Source organism: Nanorana parkeri, unplaced genomic scaffold (genome assembly GCF_000935625.1).
Source record: "Nanorana parkeri isolate BGI_ZX_2015 unplaced genomic scaffold, ASM93562v1 scaffold180, whole genome shotgun sequence".
In the NCBI taxonomy this organism is placed as follows: domain Eukaryota; kingdom Metazoa; phylum Chordata; class Amphibia; order Anura; family Dicroglossidae; genus Nanorana; species Nanorana parkeri.
In genome coordinates, this window is record NW_017306448.1 from 2,114,348 (window position 1) to 2,134,611 (window position 20,264).

Consider the following 20,264-nt stretch of genomic DNA (forward strand, 5'->3'; position numbering starts at 1 on the left):
CACATTTTTCCCCCTCCCCCCCCCCCCCCCCCTCTTCCCACACACAAACATCCTCCTGGGGACAGGATGTAGGGATGAGGCCTTGTCTCCTCAATATGAGGACAAGGTGCCTTCCGAGGGTGAAGGCCGCTCCCCTTGAAAGGTACCGCTCAATGTTAACAGTCATGTGGACTGGTAATGACCATATTTGGTCAACGGCGGTGCTCAGGATCCATGGCTGCTTCCTTTGCAAAAAACAGGCAGCCATTCATAAATATGGCCATTTTGTTTGGTATGTGGCCAATCTGCAAACAGGCGGGTTTGGGCTGAACTCACTTTTGACCTGAACCCAAAGTTCATCCCTAATTATGAGAAATACAATGCACTTTATGAAGTTATATAGGTGATTCAGAATGAATGATTTAGCTCTGATGACATTTAATAAATAATTTATAAATCACCTAGAGATATACTGGCAATTGGGGAAGGTAGAGCAGAGGTTTTCAACCTGTGCAACCTCAGGATCCACATTTGACCTTGGTCATTAAGTTGTGATCGAAGTTGCACTGCAATGGAACGCACAACATTGCGGTACCGCTCGTTCCGATGCGGTCAATAGAACTGTGGGTGGAAGATGCATTTGGGGTGTCATTTAAATGGATGGCAATTCACTGCACCTCCCACACAAGAACGTGCGGTAGGTGCGATTGCGTGGTACAGTACGTTAATCGCATGGGACTGTGCGATTAACACACTGTACTAGTATGAATGGGTCCTCAAAAACACTGACAGACACACACAACCACAGACACAATCTCACAGCTATTTTCACACAAACATATACACTTGGAAAAAAAAATGTTTTAAATCCATCCAGTCTCCTACCGTACGAGAACTGGAGTGGATCCTCAGCCTGTGTTATGACGGCGCTTAATCCATATGTGCATCCACTTGTACAGCTCCCTTGCACACACTGTAGAGGTGCCGGAAGCCAGAATGTGACATCACTCCGGTCCAGGCACTTCTACAGGACACTCAAGGGAGCTGTAAGCCATCCACATATGGATGGAGCTTCCTAGCAGCCACAGCCCTAGCCCACCCCACCACAAGCTGACACTCAGCATCAGGCAACATATTTTGAATGGCTGCTCGGCGCAAGAACTGACAGTGCTAGGGGGAGGCTGAGGAGCCTCTCACCTAGAAAAGTAGAAGGCATGTGGCGACACACTGAAGATGGGGTCGCAACCACTTTTTCGGTCATGACCCACCAGTTGAGAACCAAGGGTCTAGAGGATACCCACAGTATTGTGAATACTAAATGCCAACAGTATGAATTAGTTTTACCTCTTCGGATGCTAAATCATAGCCATCTGGGTTCATTGAAGGAAACAGGTGGATCCTTGTAGTGTTGATTAATGTCTGGATCCTGGGATTGCCAAGGATATATTCAGAGCACAAATACTGGGCAAGATAGATCAATAGCTCCCTGCCAACCACTTCATTTCCATGCATGTTACCAATGTAACGGAATTCTGGCTTCACTGTAGAAACAATTGAAAGTTTAACAAATTGGTCTGTTATTTTATAAGTGGAATAAACTCATATTATACAGTTCAGTAACACAAAAGCAATAAGTACTAGAAAATAATATCTGAATCCTAATGCCCTGTTCAAACCATTGTGCATGTGATATGCCATGCTGCATGGCAAATTTTTTTTGCCAATGTGTAGCAATTGCTTGTTTAACCCTTTTTCTGACTTGTCTTCTTCTACTATGGGCTGCAATGCGAACAAATTGCAGCATTTTCTATTTTATGTAGTGCATTAGTGTGAACAGAGACAATAGGAATTAGGGCCACTGTCCTTGTATTAAGACCATGTTGGACAACACAGCTCAATGCTGCTAGTGTGAATGACCTGTAAGGGTAACGCTGCCCACAAACTTCGAAGGCCATTTCTTTGTGCAGACCCCTCAGGGCACTCTACATGGGGACTTTTTTTAAATTGTGAATAGTAACTTTTAAACTATTTGGGAAGAGTTTAATTGTGAACTGTGAATGGATAGAATTATGCTAACACAAATCTATGGCATAATTTATCAGCAAAGACCAGTGATTGATTAAAATACCCAGTAAATGGGGAATTCACTTACAGTCCTTCCAAAACCTGGCATTGCCCAAAAGAAGAAGGTTATTCACATATACACTGAGTGGCCAGATTATTATGACCACCTGACGTTTGCAGGCAAATTAGCCATAATTAGCTATAATTTCGTGCTGAAGTTGCTAGAAAGGGCCAGATTTAACAGCCTTTGAACGTGGGATGATTGTGGGCGCTCGTGCCATGGAGCGAGTATCAGCAAAGCAGCAGAATTTGTTAAATGTTCAAGAGCAGCTGTTGTTAAAGTGTTTAAACACTGGACTGTCAGCCGAATATCTGGGTCTGAAAGTGCGAATTGTGGCCGTCAGCGACTAGTCAATGTTAGGGCAGAACAGAGAGTGGCAAGACTGGTACAGTCAGATTCCAGTGTCAGATTCCTTGCATCACCTTTCAACATCTCGTGGATTCACCAGGCGGTCCAAAGAAGTCATCTCGTGGAGTCATCTCGTGGCCCAACGATGTACTGATGGGGTGGACATAATAATCTGGCCACTCAGTGTATAAGAAAACAATTTCTTAAACCCTCTCTATTGTCCCCACATGAAAGTGGGTGGGATATATTAGGCAGCAAGTGAACATTTTGTCCCTGAAGTTGAGGTGTTGGAAGAAGAAAAAATGGGCAAGCGTAAGGATTTGAGTGACTTTGACAAGGGTCAAATTGTGATGGCTAGATGACTGGGTCAGAGCTACTCCAAAACTGCAGCTCTTGTGGGAGGTTCCTAGTCTGCAGTGGTCAGAACCTGTAAATGTTATTTAACTGCAATAGAAAAAAAAAATCAAGTCTATTTCTCTACCAGACAGGGCTATGATGTGTGGCAGGGTTGTGTAAATATCAGGACTTGATAAACAGAAATACAATTTTTGGGCAGGTAAAACAGCTTTGTTATAAATACTGCACCAGTGTATTTAGCTGTTTGCATGCAGTTTAATTTTAAGTCTCCTACTACTACTGCTTGCAAATCCCATTTATGCCCACTGATAGTTTTATAGATATCCAAATGTACTGTATTATATTATATATTATAAACTTAAATAAAATAAAATAAAATAGGCCTGAAACTATTATAATTTCCTTTTAAAGAAAATGATACTCACATAGTTCATGATGGCCTGGTTTGGTCGAAAACTCAATCACCATGAGATCCTTCCCTTCAAAGCTTCGTCCGATGGTGTACGTCTTAGCGATATGGGAGCACTTGCCTGCAGTTTTTTTCAGGATGCTGACCATTTGTTTGTAGCTGTGGTGAATGAACTCGATGAAGGTAGTTGGCATCTGAGGAAGCGAATCATCAGGTGTTTCTTCAATGTTAACTGTAGAAAAATAAAAAAGTATATATCCATCTACAATAAATGCACATGCTAAGAAATGATTAAACACTACCAACCACTGCTGTAAAGAATGAATTAAATAATGTACCATGCCATTATCTTGGTTTTGGGATCATTAAAGCTTCAATCTAGTATGAATGCTCTTTTGCATCAAAACATCCCTCTTTAACAAATATGAGCTCTTATTGCTGTGATCTCACCCCCAAAAAGACAGTTTGATGTCAAGGTCTGTGTGGCAAAAGGAGGGTCTTGTGAGGATCCGTACATCACATCCTAGAGATGTACAAGTGCCTCTTAGAACTACATGTCCCATGCATGGGCTGCCAATCAGTGACTAAGGGCGGTGCAAGACCAAACTGATTTGAAGACTGGATCCACCCACTACAGGCAGTGCTGATGTAGGTCCATCAGCGCCGTCTTCCCTACAAGAGAGTGTAAACTACAAGAGAGTGGTAACAAGCCTGGGTGCTCTGCTCATTAGGGAGAAAGCAGGAAGCAGAAACGACTCTCATGAGGTTGGCAGATGAAGAAGTTTCATACTTATTTTCAATAAAAAGGACAGAAGTTTTGATAAAAGGACACACATTTGGGTAAAATTAATGCTGTGCCTTGGGACTGAGAGCTTCTTTCCACTGACTTGGTTCACCTTTAAAGGAAAAGTATTCACAGCTTAAACATTACCTGGAATGTATATAATGTTATATTACAAGCATTTGGAAATGCAGTATACATACCAGGCCTGTAGTAATAAGTGAATCCTGACCATAGCATGATGCTGCTTCTGTATGGATGTAACACAGAGCAGCCATAGCCTACAATGCAGCTTGATAAACTAGTGAACCCCTGCCTGATAGGTCAGATCAGCAAACTGCCACAGAAAAAAGCACTCCGATGCAGAGGACCTTTAGGCTCCACTCAGGACCTGATTTACCCTCCCTGCCACCCCAAGGCCGGGTTCGGCAATGCCCCCTCCCCACGCCGAGAGAATGCCAATTTTTTTTTTATTTCTTTCTTTATTTTACTTTATCACTTTTTCATTTATTTTTTTACTTTTTACATTTGTATTCATCTTGTCATCTTTTACTTGTTTTAATAATTTTTTATCTTATTATTTTTTATTTATAATTATATTTTAATGTAATTATTATTACTTTTTATTTTATTTTTTATGTAATTATTTTTTTATCCATTTTTTTCACCTAACTTTATTGCTATCACGCAGGAGCTAACAAGTCACTGTGTGATAGCATTTGGAGATGGCAAATTCTCTTTATTGAAGACAGCGGCAAACCACTCCCCCTATTCTGCCGATCGGCACTCCAGGATAGACAGCTGTGTTATTTTAGCCGTTACTCCGATAGATAGTCTGAGCACCTTTACACTAGGTAACATGCTTCTCAAGTACTGAACAATTTTCTATTGAGCCATGTTTAATCAGCACATTAATGCAACTGTATCCACTTGAACAGTATGCACTGTATTTGAATTTTGGCGGGAATATGACGTCACGGGGTTACATTATATACTTGTATTGTTCACATGAAATTTCACTTGTTCTGCCTGATGAAGGGGTTCCTGCGTTACCCCGAAACGTTGCAATAAGTATATTTTTGCATGGACGTCAATAAATAGATGTTATTCTACAATTGGAGTGCCGGTGTCCATAATTGTTTGTACTTTATTGAACCTGTCACTTCCAATACAGGAGTTCTAGCACAGCACTGTGCCGGAACTCCTGTGACCGGTGAGAGAGGAAGAGCACAGCTCTCCCCTCTCACAGTCTACACAGAGCTGCAGGGTTACTTTTAACCCTGCTGCTCTGCTCACCGCTCTCCATACTGAAGACGGCAGCGACGAGGACGGAGCCGGGAGGATGCAGCACGGAGAGAGGTAAGTGCAGGGGAGGGAGGGGGCGGCGGGGGGGGAGGACGGACCGGCAGTCTAATTACAGTGAGCTTGGCGACATCGCCGAGATTACTTGTGAAGAAACAGGTGAATTCTCCTATTCTACATTTAGCTCTGCTTGTGCAAAGCAGAGCTAAATGTAGAAAACAAATTACTGCCCGGAACTCCATGGCTCGACTCACACATAGCGGTAGCGTTTTCCAGCGGGAAACACACAAACCTTTACATACACGCGGAATGAATCCACCCAGAAAATCGCACTTGGACTTTTTTGTGGGATGCGCGGACGTCGCCCTAGCGTAAACAACACACATTGAAAATAATTATTTTTTATGTTCATCGCGTTTGCGCAGAAAACCGCTAAGGCTCCATTCACACCTAGGCATATTGTCGCAGCTGATTCAGCGTGACAAAACGCTCCACCCAAGAAATCCCATTCATTTCTATGGCCCCATTCACACCTGTGAATATGTTTGCAAGCTGATATACGCCATTTGTTCGAAATAGTACATGAGCTACTTTGGGGCAGATTTCAGCGCATTTTGTCCCATAGACTCAATAGAAAACAGTTGAAAAACGTGCAGCGTGATTTTTTTGTGCATTTTTGCCCATTCACATGATTGTGTCAAAATCTGGTCACAAAAACGCGCAACTTAATATGCACGGGTAAAACGCATGTCAAAAAGACACGTAATAGGTGTCGCCTGGATGTGAGTCCATTCTTATGTGTGAACGGAGTCACAGTGCGCGCAGGTACTGGTGCACCTGTAGACAGGGCAGGATTTACTCTCTGTGCTGCCCCAAGGCCAGGTTCCTCAATGCACCCCCCTACCTTCCAAACCCCTTCCCATAGAGAATGGCAGACTTGCAGGCTGCATACAAGGGATCTCTGCAGAAAAAAAAAGTGGCGGCTTCCCTGCTGTACATTTAGCTCTGATTGCCTAAAGCTGGGCTAAATGTAGAAAAGAGCTACCCGCCCAGTGCCCGGAACTGCATGTACTGATACTTGTGTCATAAAAACACATATGACAAAAGTTTGTGGTGCTAAAAATGTGCAGAAGCATTTGGCACCCACTATCACAAGCATAACAACTATGCCCCTTTTTCAGAAGCCAAAAAAATAATTTTCTTAAAACTGATGCATCCAAACACCAAAGACAGACTCAAGTGCTGAAGTTGTCATAAGAATCTGAAGGCAGCCACCTAGCAACGCTACTAAATTAGGAGATTCCTAGAGTGCTTATTAAGACATAAAGGTTACTGTGTTACATTTTTATGACAGATTTACAAATGAGTTTATGCAAGAATCTGAATATTCATTATTTAAATGTTCCAACAGTGCAGGCTTACTTATAAAAGATTTACATTTTCCATTTTATTAAGCTTTACTTTCTCTGTCTGGGCCTGACACTTCAGCTTGTGTTCGATGTCAGAAGTCATTGGAGGTCCAGCAGTTGCTGTCCTGTCAATTCTCAGCCTTCAAACGCTAGCAATATGAGGTTGTATGAGGTAAGGTAGTTGATGGGAATCAATTGCCAGAGTTCAGGTGAAAATGCAATAAGGTGCCAGGCTAACACAAAACAAGTAAAACTACATTAGAAGTAAATATAAATCATTCATAAGCAATTATAAATTACTGTATATTAAAGTTCCTGCATAAGGGCTGGCAAGTATGTTATAAGCGATATCTAGCGTAGATATACTGTTTGAAACACCAAAATAAATGTTAATACTACTACTAGTAAGTTTGGGAACATAAGATTCATATTGGGGAACTGAAAATCAGCTAATGATACACATCTCCAGCTCACCTGCACAACTGGAACCTCTCAACATCCATTGCTTTATACAGTGGCTTACAAAAGTATTCACTCCCTGAAATTCTTCCTATTTTGTTGCATTATTACCTGGCAATAAAATTGATTTTTATTTGGATTACATGGACAATTGTGAAGTGAAATCAAGAAAGTAACTTGTTTTAACAACGTATAAAAAAAAAAACCGTCAAAGTGGTGCGTGCATATGTATGAAGCCCCTACATAAGATGTGGTGGAACTAGTTAAGGTGGCCATACACTTTACAACCATCGCAAGACCTTAGTCTTGCGATGGTTGTAAAGTAATTAAAAAAACGTACGATCTGCCCATCTTGGACAGGCAGATCGTACTTGCGATCATCGCATGCCCGCCCCCGAGGGGCGGGCTTGCGGGCTTGCGATGACCGCAATGCTGAACGGGCAGTGTGCACGTGCGCACACCGGCCCGTTCGCATTTGTCTCCCGAGCATCATTCAAACCAGCCGAAAATCGTAAGATTTTCGGCGGGTTTTCTAGAATGCTCCTTAGACAAAAGACGTGCGACCGTACAGTAGAAACGGTCGCACGTCTTCATTCACACTGCACGATTCTCGTACGATCATGGGATTTCCCGTGATTCTCGTACGAGAATCGTGCAGTGTATGTGCACCTTCACCTTCAGAAGTCACATAATTAGTTAGATAAAGACCACCTGTGTGCAATTTAAGTGTTACATGATCACAGTTTATATACACCTGTTCTGAAAGGCACCAGGGTCTGCAACACCACTGAGCAAGGGGCACCACCAAGCAAGCTGCACCATGAAGACCAAGGGGCTCTCCAAACAGGTCAGGGACAAGGTTGTGGAGAAGTACAGATAAGGGTTTGGTTATAAAAAAAATATCAGAAACTTTGAACATCCCATGCAGCACCATTAAAAAAATATGGCACAACAAAAAAAACCTGCCAAGAGAGGGCCGCCAACCAAAACTCACGGACCAGGCAAGGTGGGCATCAATCAGAGAGGCAACAAAGAGACCAAAGACAATCCTGAGGTAGCTGCAAAGCTCCGCAGCGGAGGTTGAATTATTTGTCCATAGGACCACTTTAAGCCATACAATCCACAGAGCTGGCCTTCATGGAAGAGTGGCCAGAAAAAAGCAATTTCTTACAGAAAAAAAAAGCAAACAAGTTTGCTGTTTGCCAAAATGCATATGGGAGACTCCCCAAACATATGCAAGAAGGTACTCTGGTCAGATGAGACTAACATTTCGTTTTTTGGCTTTCAAGGTAAACGCTATGCCTGGTACAAACCCAAGACCCCTTATCACCCCAAAAACACCACCTCCACAGTGAAGCACGGTGGTAGCAGCATCATGCTGTGGGGATGTTTTTTATTGGCAGGGACAGGGAAAATCTTGAGGGAAACCTGTTTTAGTCTGCCAGAGATTTGAGACTGGGGCAGAGGTTCACCTTCCAGCAGGGCAATAACCCTAAGCATACTGCTAAAGCAACACTCCAGTGGTTTAAGGGGCTGTGGCCATGCTCAGTAGAACAGTAGAAAGGCATCATGGCACACTCACAAACCAGCATGTAAAACAACTTGTCTCACCACTAAGGACAATGACAGAGGTTTGGATACACGTCTTCTGCAAAGGATGTGTAAGCCGCACTGCCGCGCCAAGGCACCTCTTATAGTGCGGTCCTAACTCTAAACTATGAGAGTCTCCATCTTGGAGCACATGGGGGCAGAAGATATCAAATTGTGGCCATGCTCAGTGTCTTTGTTGGGCTTGTGGGAGGAGCTTCTCGTTTAGATGCACAGCAGGCTGCCCAGAGGACCCCAACAAGTGCAGTACCTCTGGCCAACCTGAAGCTATTTTTAAAATGAAAGTGACGGTATTGGCGCTCTGTATCAGGGCATTTTCACAAGTACTTGTAAAAATGCCCTCTATCGGCCCCGGTACCGATACTAGCATCATAACTGAGATCCATACAATCCGGGTGCCTCAAAACAAAAAAATGTTTAGTGTCTTAGACCCCATTCACACTGAGCTACATGAGCTTCAGCTAAAGGCTAGGTTCACACCTAGGCGATTCAGATGCCGAGCTGTTTTTGTGCGATTGTCGCGTGTTTGCCGAGCTGTTTTCGCGTGTTTTCGATCTCTCGACTGTTCATTGAAAAACATGCGGTTTTCAATGCATAGAGATGTCTATGGGACCCAAACCGTGTGACAACCGCCAAAAATCGATCCTGCACCTTTTCACACGACAGGCAATTTTGTCCGCCCGACAAACCACAAAGGTGTGGAAAACTCAATTGACTTCAATGTGAATCTGTGTTTTGCGCAATATCGCGGGGCCAAATCGCACAAAATCCGCTGGAAAAATAGGTCATTTTCAAGCGACAAGCTTAAGCCACAAGCTACAGTCGACATTGAGCTGTGAGATGTGAACAGTTCCATTAAAATATATTGGACCAGCTACATTGAGCGATTTTTTAGCGATTTGTGAGCGGAAATCATGCTACAAATACTTCTACTACTACTTTTTTCTGCGATACACGACGAGTGGCTGTTTTAGCCGCCCGGTGCGACTGGGGTGCCATTGGAAAATAATGGCACCCACAGCGCGATGGTGAACAGCTGAGCGACTCCTGACCGCGCGACTGCGTGTCGCCTACGTGTGCACCGGCCCTTACAGATTTTTTTCCTTCCAAAGCAGCTACAGACTGAGCAGAAAGGCTGTGTGGAAGAAGTGGTCTCCCTGCAGGGGTCTGACACGCCCCTTACCAAGTCAGACCTATAACCCTGTAAGCAAAGCTTATGCTCCCTGCTTGTTTGAGAGCTCTGGATCTGACTTAGAAGGGGGTGTGTCAGACCTCTGCAGAGAGACCACTGCTTCATCACAGAGAGCAAGGGTCCAGCTCCAACTCTGCAGCATGTGTTGTCAGGGGGCAGGCTTTTCCACTACGACTGTGTCTGCTTTCTAAACAAACTAAACAAAAACAAACTGTAAGCTTTGACACATTTTGCACCTGGGATGTATTTAGCTGATTAAGGCCTCATTCACACTACCACTCTCTGGGAGGACTTGGCCATACGCTGCCGCACTAGTGATGAGCCGAACACCCCCGTGTTCGAACATTCGAACGGCCGAAAAGTTTGAATACGAACTCGATTCGTCTGTGTTTGTTGTAAAAAAAGCCAATAAAAACTATCTGATTTAAAAAATGAATGTGCCCTTTAAGAGGGCTTATACAGGCAGTCCCCGGGTTACGGACGTCCGGCTTACGGACAATCCGTACTTATGAACCGGGTCCACAGTTCTCCTAAATGTACCGGCAGCTGCCGGTACATTTAGGAGAACTGTGGCTGCAGCGGCCTGTGTCCCTTCAAATCCCTGCTGCTCACCGCGCCTGTGTTGGCGGAGACAGCGGGGACACTGACTTCGGCATGCCTTCGCTGCCCCCCGTACCTCCGCTGCTGTCCCGGCATCTGGTCACCTGGTCCATCGGCTTCTTCTCCGATCCGGTCGCGGCTCCTCTGCCGCGCCCCCCTGCCTCCTCTTCATTGCGGGCTGGGAGCAATACCCAGCCTGCTATTGGATATTGTAAAATGCAATAGCCAATAGCAAGCAGGCTATTGCACCCGCCCACTGCCTGCTGTCAATGGGGGGACCTGATAGAGAACTTTCTCCTTCAGGCCCCTCCTCTGCTGAGCCCTGATTGGGCAAAGTCTTGCACCAAGACTTTAACAAAGCAGAGCTTCAGTGGGCATTATGGAATGTCCGCGGTCGAACAAACCGCGAACATCCCATAAAGTTCGGTGAGCGCTCCAACTGCCGATGTTCGATTCGAACTTATGTTCGTGTGCAATCACACGCAGCACCTGTCCTTCACGGGAGCGGCCCAATACGGCCATGCACGTTGCACGGATCTGTACGGGCCGGCTCTTAGTAGTGTAAATGAGGCCTTAAAGTGACATTAAACCCTCTGAGTTTTTAACATAAAACAGTACTGTAATGTGCGCCTTAGTGTAATCCATGGTAGTTTCCCTTCTCTTTGCGGCTCTTCCTTTTAAATCCTTATCTCTTCTCATGCTGGGCAGAACTTCTGTTTTGCAGCTGACTGCCTCTTCTCTGGAATGTTACATGGTGTCTGTGTGCGCGCTCCCGACTTGAGCCAGGACTACAGGATGATGTCCTCCCGACATCCACATCCCCACCCACTTTAGATTGGCAACAACTGCTGCCTGCATGTGCTGTTGTTTTACTCTTTTACTCTTTTTACTGTTTTACTCTTTATTGCTTATGTTTTTTCATAATCAAACCTATTCATTGTATTTTGTACTGTATGAGGGCTGAATTAGCCCTTAGGATTACAGTTACTTTTAAATCAATAAAGAATAATCAAAGTTTGTGTTTTTTAAATGCAGCAATATAAATATTACATTGATTATCTAAATATATATCAACACCTAGGAAATCATTATTTAAAAAAAAAAAGGATTGCAGCCCTCACACAGTACACAATACAATGAATAGGTTTGTTTATGAAAAAACATAAGCAATAAAGTTTGTTTAAAAAAAAAAGAGAAAATAAAAATACCTTGTTCTGATTAGGAGAATCGATCAGACACGAACACAGCAGAAAAGAGTAAAACAACAGCACATGCAGGCAGCAGCTGTTGCCAATCTAAAGTGGGTGGGGATGTGGATGTCGGGAAGACTTCATCCTGTAGTCCTGGCTCAGGTCGGGAGCGTGCACACAGACACCATGTAACATTCCAGAGAAGAGGTAGTCAGCTGCAAAACGGAAGTTCTCCCCAGCATGAGAAGAGATAAGGATTTAAAAGGAAGAACAGCAAAGAGAAAGGAAACTACCATGGATTACAGTAAGGCACACATTACAGTATTGGTTTATGTTTAAACATCTGAGGGTTTAATGTCACTTTAAACTTTTTGTATTACTTTATTCTGGCTTCAATGAATCAGCATATTTTACAAGACATCTCGCAGCCTCAATCTACTATTAACTGCAATTCTTCTTAATATTTGTCCTTGCACTTCTCTTCTTGTATCTGTAACTATGTTCTTCACCAGCATTATCAACGTGGTAGGGATTCCAACTTCCTGTAGTGTTTTGTTTAACGTTTTCCATATTCATCCTTATCCTTAGTTATCACGGGCCTGTTTGTAATCACAACAGATGGTGTAAACTGATATTATATTCACCACATTTTTCCCACACCATGCGTAACAAGTAAATCGGTTTTTTTTTTCCTGAGTGCCACATTGATAGACTCCTAGGATCTCTTCCACATAAGGTTCCAATCTCATTGCCAAAGTTCTCATTATTACTTTATATGTGATATTTAGCAGGATAATTCCTACATACAGCTTTGTCTGCTTTCCTCAGGATAGGTCAGATTATTCCCAATTCCCATCTTCTGGCATTTGTTATGTCTTCCATACCTAAATTAATAATACACGAACTAAACTGACCCTGTCACCACGGGGTCACAAGAAAAAGGGCAGTCCTGTAAAGATTATCTATACTTATCTTTTCAGCGGATGTGTCTTGAAATGCAACTGTTTTATTGCTACCATTCTGCTGCTGGTATTTGACTGGTGTGTTGAATACTTGCTCCCCCCCCTGCTGCACACTGTGTTTCATATGGTTCATACATGGGGTTCACCGACTCACGTCCTGTGGTGAAGTAGGGGTCAGCAATAGGAAATACAGTGTGTGACAGGGGATGCAGGGATTCAACCCACCAGAATTGTGAAATACTTGCAGCAGCGCGGCAGCAGAGAAAAGGTGGCATTTTAAGACAGAGGCGATCTAAAAGGTAAGTATAGATCAGGGGAAGGCCGACTCTGGCCCTCCAGCTGTGCTGAAACTACAAATGCCACCATGCATCTGCCACTGGCATGCCTGTTGCTCTCAGAGTCTTGCTATGCCTAATAGGATCTGCAGTTCCGGCACAGCTGTACAGCCAAAGTTTGCCTACCTCTGGTACAGATGATCTTCTCTACTGTCTTTATTAAAGTGACACTAAACTCAGGAGTTAAACCATAATAATGCATTCAAGTACCTTAACTTTTGTATCTTATTTGTGTTGTGGATCCTCAAATCATATCTGAATTGGTGCTGACACTGTCCTTCCTTCTGGAAGGTGACTACTTTTGTTCCCCATGGTCCCTGTGTGTGTTGTAAAGTTGCCACCGCTCTAAGCTCATTCCCGTGATGGACTACAATCTCATCTTTAGTTTACTAATTTGTAGGGATGTGTTGGAACGTAAAAAAAGTGACATCTATGATACAGCTTTGATGGAAGGTTGAATCTTGAATGGAATCAGCAGGTGGCTGATATGTAAATGAGGACCATCAAAGGGTTCTTGGGGCTGGACACTGAGGAATGAAGATCTGACAGGACGGTCATGTCCTGGGGCAAGCCCGACCTCCTGCTGGTATTTATTGCCCACACCTGTGGGCAAGGCATATATGCTGGGATGGGGGCAGGGGCATATGATGGAACCTTCTTCCTGCTACGTTTGGGACTCACCAGGGCTGCGTTTGGGACTCACCAGGGCTGCGTTTGGGACTCACCAGGGCTGTGTTTGGGTCTCACCAGGGCTGCGTGCAGATCTCACAAGGGCTGCGTTTGGGTCTCACCAGGGCCCTGTAGGTGGGTGCCAGGCTGAAAAGGAGGGATCCGGGCTCATGCCGGGCTCCGAGGCTGTACAGGCCGGTGTGGGGCTGTCTTGTGCTGTGCTGGCGCTGGGAGGTAGGAGGAGGAAACGGATGGCCAGACCAGCACCCCAGCAGGCTGCCTGAGATCCCCAGCAAGCGCAGGACCTCAGGCATCCAAACTTGTTTAAACATTTAAAGGGCCAGTATCGGCCTTTAGAATTTGTGCATTTTCACAAGTACAAGTACTCATGAAAATGCCCTGTACTTGCCCCGATACCGATAGTAGTATTGGTATCGGGACATCACTACTATTTTGTATTGAGATTGTAGTCCATCATGGGAGTGAGCTTGGAGCGGTGGCTACTTTTTAACACACACAAGGACCATGGAGAATAAAAGTAGCCACCCTCCAGAAGGAAGGACAGTGTCAGCACCAATTCAGAGATGATTTGAGCATCTACAGCCAAGTGATACACAAATAAGGTTTAATTTTGTTAATAGCGTACTGGAATGCATTTTGCCCGTGGTGACAGGGTCACTTTAACTTCCATAAAGATGGTCATCTTTGTTTTATCAGTTCTGAACCAGCACCATCCTGTCCTTATAATTTATTCTTATCAGTTGTTTGATTCTATTTTTTTATACAGTTTAAATTTTTATTTCTGGCCCTAAAAATTCTTTACTTCCATTTTCTGATTTAGCATTTCTTTGTTTAATGGCTTTCAAAGTATCCAGCCCGGCATTTTAATATTTGCTCCTTATTACCATTTTTTTTACACAGCCACATTCAGTGTTAAAAAAACACTCTTCACCTTCTATGTTTCAGCCCTTTAGTCCCCAGAACGTTTCCTGTTTTTACCCTTCTCTTCATCCTGCACATTTGTTTTACCATTCTTCTATTTCAGTAAATCCATCTTCATTGATTCTCATCTTTCTCTCCAGCATTATAATATCAGGCTTTTTTTTTCATCGTTTTTCTATTGTTTTTACTGGACTTTTTGCTATCTTTTGTTTATTATCTTCATTTCCTTTTTGCGTATTTTTAACAATTTCTTCTTAAGTCCTTCTGTAATCAGTTTGTTAAAGTCTCACTGCAGTATAATTGTAAATGAAACATTGAGATGCATACAGGCAACACTGCCTGGCTGTAATCCAAACATTGCTGTACTGCATCAATCCACTCAATTTTATCCTGAAACACATGTGCTGGTGATGCAGCAGGAACACTCCCCTTGCTGAAGGGCCTGCTAACACACTAACCAGTGCATTCTGTGCCCTGAATGCACCAGATTGCTTAAACCAAGCCTCCTGCGTTCTGGGATGGGGCGTGGTGCCGCCATTCATGTCAATGGCATTGCAGACATGCCTCCTACCCGCACCAGAACAAGTGGTACAGCAATGCCTTGCATTCCAGTGCAGTGCAATCACAAAAAATAGTGCATGCATTCTCTGTACAATTTCCAAGTGACAGGAAACTCCGGCTGTCCCCATAGGAAGACTAGGGGCAGGTTAAACTTCCCCGATATAACTTACAATGCTTTTAGATCTTTAACTCCTTGATAGGACAGACAGTGTTCAAGTCTAATTTACAACAGACGGTGTTCAAATCTAGTTTACAACTGATAATGTTATCTGCCAGCACAGCACAGACAGGGTTAATTAGGTTAAAGACAAATTCCCCCCACCCCTTTGCATTACCGAGGGAAATTCAGTTTCAAAAGAATCTTTACTTTTGTTGTGGAAATTTTACTAGGATGTGTTTTTTAGTGTATTGTAATGTTTTGTCATTAGTCTCTCAGTGTCAGGTAAATAGACACTGGGCGATTAATCCATTGGAGGAGATTTCTTATGTGTGGCGGAGCAGTGTCTTCTTGGCGAATGTATGGACGCCGGCTGGGGCCCCCCGTGCAATGCATGGATTTATTGGTTTGCGTGGATACATTTGTTTGGAACGCAGTGTATGAAAGGAACGTGCGTTTGTTCTCTCTGGTGTGCCTGATCAACACGCTAGGGATAATGACGTTGTCCCTGTGAATGAGCGCGCATTAGAATCCTAGTAACGTTATGTGGCATTGATCACTGAGCAATGCTGGATAAAGTTACTCCGGTGGTGATAGATTATTCTACTAATGTGATTGTTCTACTAATGTGTTTTGTTAGCTGGCTCCTGTTCACTTCCTGTCTGTCCCACTTCCTGGTTTGCTGGTTGTTGAAATCATCTGTTGGTTTGCCATCACTTCCTGTCTCGCTGTTTGAGACACCCCTTCCTGTCTGGCATCTCTTCCTGTTGGGCAGGTATAAACAATAAACATACCTGTGTTCAGGTCTCTTAGCATGGGATTAACGAACAAGCAACATCTGTCTCATGACTCTACATGACTCTATAGAAAGGGATACTTCCAGTCCTTGCATAAAAGAGCGTAGTACAACGGGGGAAATTCTTTGCGTTTGGTGCAGCTTAATGCGACATGGATTTGTGCGTTGAACCAAGTGAATTTCCATAACACTTTCAGGAAAGAGCAAGTAAAAAGGTAAGCAGCAATGTTTTTAAATATTTTTATTAAGTTTTGCTATGTGAATGGGAACATGTAACAAATATTAAATAGGTGTTATCTCAGTTGGACTGCAAAAGTGGAAATGCACTGAAGCATTATTGTTTACTGTGCAACATTAGTAGCTCAGTGAATGTTTTCATTTTGTTTTATCTGCATTTTTTTTCTTTAACATTGTAATTTTTTCCCTTGTTTTTCGTTGAACATAATATAAAATGGTCTGGATCACAATCCACTCCTCCCTTCTGATTTACTTGGTTTCTGGGTTTCCCATCAGGTTTTTCTTGTATAATTCTATGCCCAGTCAAATAAAAGGAAAACTCCTGGATATCAAAATACATGTAAAAACTATAGATTTCTGCATGTGGAATTAAAGTGTTATTAAATCTTATTTAAAAAAAAAAAAGTCTTATAGTGCTGCAGACATCAGCACTTTCCATTTTTGCATGTCAATTTTCCTTTCTAAGCATTTAGTTTGCTTTCATGCCCTCATCTTCAAAAGCCCCCCTTCTTGGGTCCCATTATTGGGTGGCTCCGTGTCCAAACAGGGTGCCACAGCAGCTTGAGCATGCGCTATGAGTAGTGCACTGTGAATGTACAGGGCACAGGGTGCGTGCCTCCCTACCCAAAAATTGGGAAATTGGTACTGTGGGACCTGGAGCTGTGGCAGTGAACAGTAAAGAATGTAAGTGTTTCTGCAGACTTAAAAAAAAAGTACTGGGGAATGTTTCATTGTTTGTTTTTTTTTTGTTTTTTTAAAGTGGGTAATTTAGTACTACTTTAAAGATGAATGACCTGAGTGTCGTTTGTAAAAACCTCTGGTTGACCACTGTTAAGCACATACAATCACTAAATAAAACCAGGAAGCCCTTATCTTGTTACAGACAACCCAGAAATCTACAGCTCGATCGGTTTGAAATTATTAACAAAGCATAATCAGGATCAATATGCTTGCAAGTGTGCTAAATCCCCTTCACTGAAGCCACATACCCCTTCCACAGGAGCCACATACCCCTTTAATTGGAGCAACCAACCCCTTGAAAAACAAATACTATATATTTTCAAGTGTCTTCGGTCTCATTCAGATGTTCTCTTCATCCTCCTCTGATAGCTGTGTCCCCCTGCAATGTCTTCTTATGCCACTCTAATGAAGGTGACACACTGTTCTGAATCGAGGAGCACTGCCACAGTGTTGACACCCCATCACAGAAAGCTGCATGAGGTGAACATTACTGGCTGGATATCAACAGGTATTTGTAAGACTTTGCAGGGGGGGAAAAGGGGAAAGCTGTAAGTTCACATGCACTAACAAATGCCTCGGCACATTTTGAATGGGAGGCCATAGTTCTACTCTAAATACTCAACAATGTTAATGGTAACCTTATGGGACCTTCCCCGACATACCCATAGCAGAAGTAGAATATGTAACCAATGGAGCCTGGAACCTAGATTTAAGATAAGTAGATGGATGGATGAATAGATAGATAGATAGATTACAGTACCTCTTAGTCTCTCCAGTGGATCATGACACCCTTCCTCTTCACTTGCAAAGAAGCGATCACAGTCCAGAAAATAAGGCCACGCCATGTCAATAGCATCAAAGGCAGGAAGGCAATTCTTCTTTAGAGCATCACAGACTTTTCTGCATGGTTTTACAATCTTGTTCTTCTCACATCGTGGAGCCAGGACAGCACATCCCAAAAGTCTCAGGTCAGGATTGCATTCTCCTTGCAGCAAGCTGTCAATGACACTCAGCAGGATGTACTCAGCACTGAATTCCGTATCCCCTCTTGATCGATGGTCTAATGAGTTAGGGTACATGGTTTTGCTGTACGGTAAGTCATCACAATATCCCAGGACATTGTCAGTACATGTTCCTAGGAAAAAGACACTGGGATTAACTTTGGATCCACAAAGAAGAGGTTTCAAATCATATTTGAATGAGCATTTTAACTTTAGTAAAGATAAGATAAATTATGCCAACAGCAGGGTCAACATCCCTTCACCTTCCACCAGTCAGGTATTTTGGGCCAACATCAGTATTTAATCAACTGAAATGGTAGACCACTTATATACCAGGTAAGTACAAAGAAAGTATCTCTTTGTGTATAGATGTGTGATTCTCATCTGTATCTGTTATGTTTCAAAAGCTTGTATGTTCGATCTAAGACAAAGTGGGGAAGAATGGGTAATATCCGTCAGGTTCCTATTCCTACATTTGACCCTATTGGGGAAATATTCTCTCCCTTTCTGTCCCTGGTACGTGCCTACAAGAAATGGAGCTGCGATTTTCACCAGGACAGGAAGGCACAGACAGCAATAAAAGCATTATCAAGAATTCTTTTTTTTTTTTCCTGTTTTTTGACTGCATCTCTGTTGGAGTAACTGCCCAATAGAAACACAGGTAGCAAAACAACATGCCATAGACCAGGGGTGCCCATAAGGTCGATCGGGATCCGAGAAGAAGTGAAGGAACCGGCGGAGGACAGAGCCGCTGTCAGCAGTGAGGAGAGAGAGAGAGAGACGCTCGGCCAGGATCTGACAGCCGGCACCTCTCTCTCCCCTCACTGCTCGTACGTTCTGTCACAGTGGCTCCGCCCCCCCCCCCCCCCGCGGCTCGTCGGATCCCCCGCTACCTCTGCCCGGGAGAGCAGGGGGGATCCAGAGACGTTACAGCCCCCCTGTGCGTGGCCGAGCGGCACAGGATCGGTACATGTCACTAGTATGTACCAATCCTCTGTGTAACTCCAGATGAAAAATAGTGGACGCCCCTGCCATAGACTTAACTCTATGCCCCCATTCTATTAAAAAAAAACATTTTTGCTGGAGTTGACTTCTTGCCCAAAAGACCAAATAACTGCTTACGGACATTTTGGTGCCACCTTTGTGTTTACCAACACAGCAGTATTTGCATTGATTGTGATTATTAGGCCTGGGGGCTTGACATAAGAAATGACATAAGGAAGCTGTAAGAGAGCAGATTAATGTAAAGCCAACATTTCGGTGGGGCAGAGCCCGTCTTTTGCAATACTACAGTCATTACCAGACTGTTGGATCTTGTAGTTCTCCATTTCGGGTGAGTCTGTTTGTCTGCTTATTCTACCCACGTTGATACATATCTACAGGACTTTCTCTTATATATGAACTCCTAGGTACGGATACATGGCAGATGCATATTTTGGATTCTCTCCTTGCAGTATATACAGTATGAGGATGGTTCAGAATTATTTTCCTGTTAGGATATTAGGGTGTGGGTGGCCACTAGCTTATTAGTAAACAGGGCTGAGTTTAAGCATGTATTCACTCAGTTTGGTAAAGGCTGTAACCTTGAGAAGGGTTGGGTGTGCTCCACTAAAACAAACGTTGGCTATACAATAAACCACTTTTCTTGCAAGCTTTCCTGTGTCAAGCCGTAGAAGAAGTCACCGGCACACCAATCTACGTTCTACCACTCTGTCTTTATTGATGTTGGATAGTCATCACTTTGAAAGGCAACACTTCAGAATCAAATAGGTTCCATTATCAGGCATACAAAGTGGGAAAACAAAGTCATAACCAGTGCACATAAAATCCCACCTCAGCACCTATGTATATATGTGGATGTTATCTACGATGGTTATCATCTTGTTTGCCTGATGAACCTTTTCGGTTCCAAAATGTTGCCTTTAAATGTGATGTTATGACTATCCAATGTCAATAAAGGCAGAATGGTAAAACAGAGATTGGTGCGCCGGTGAATTCTATTGCTAAACCCAGTGAGCATCCAAACAAAGACATTTGTGTATATATATATATATATATATATATATATATATATATATATATACACACACACACACTGTATACA

General features: G+C 43.3%; 1 protein-coding gene across 1 annotated transcript in view; it reads right to left on the reverse strand.

Annotated features, from left to right (window-relative positions):
- The window catches only part of CPZ (carboxypeptidase Z), an 89,683-nt gene that overhangs the window by 48,433 nt on the left and 20,986 nt on the right, over positions 1–20,264 (reverse strand). The window contains exons 3-5 of the mRNA XM_018554965.1: positions 17,920–18,294; positions 3,235–3,450; positions 1,324–1,520 (exon numbers count right to left, since the gene is read on the reverse strand). Coding sequence (XP_018410467.1) covers positions 1,324–1,520; positions 3,235–3,450; positions 17,920–18,294 — 788 coding nt within the window. The remainder of the gene's footprint in view (positions 1–1,323; positions 1,521–3,234; positions 3,451–17,919; positions 18,295–20,264) is intronic.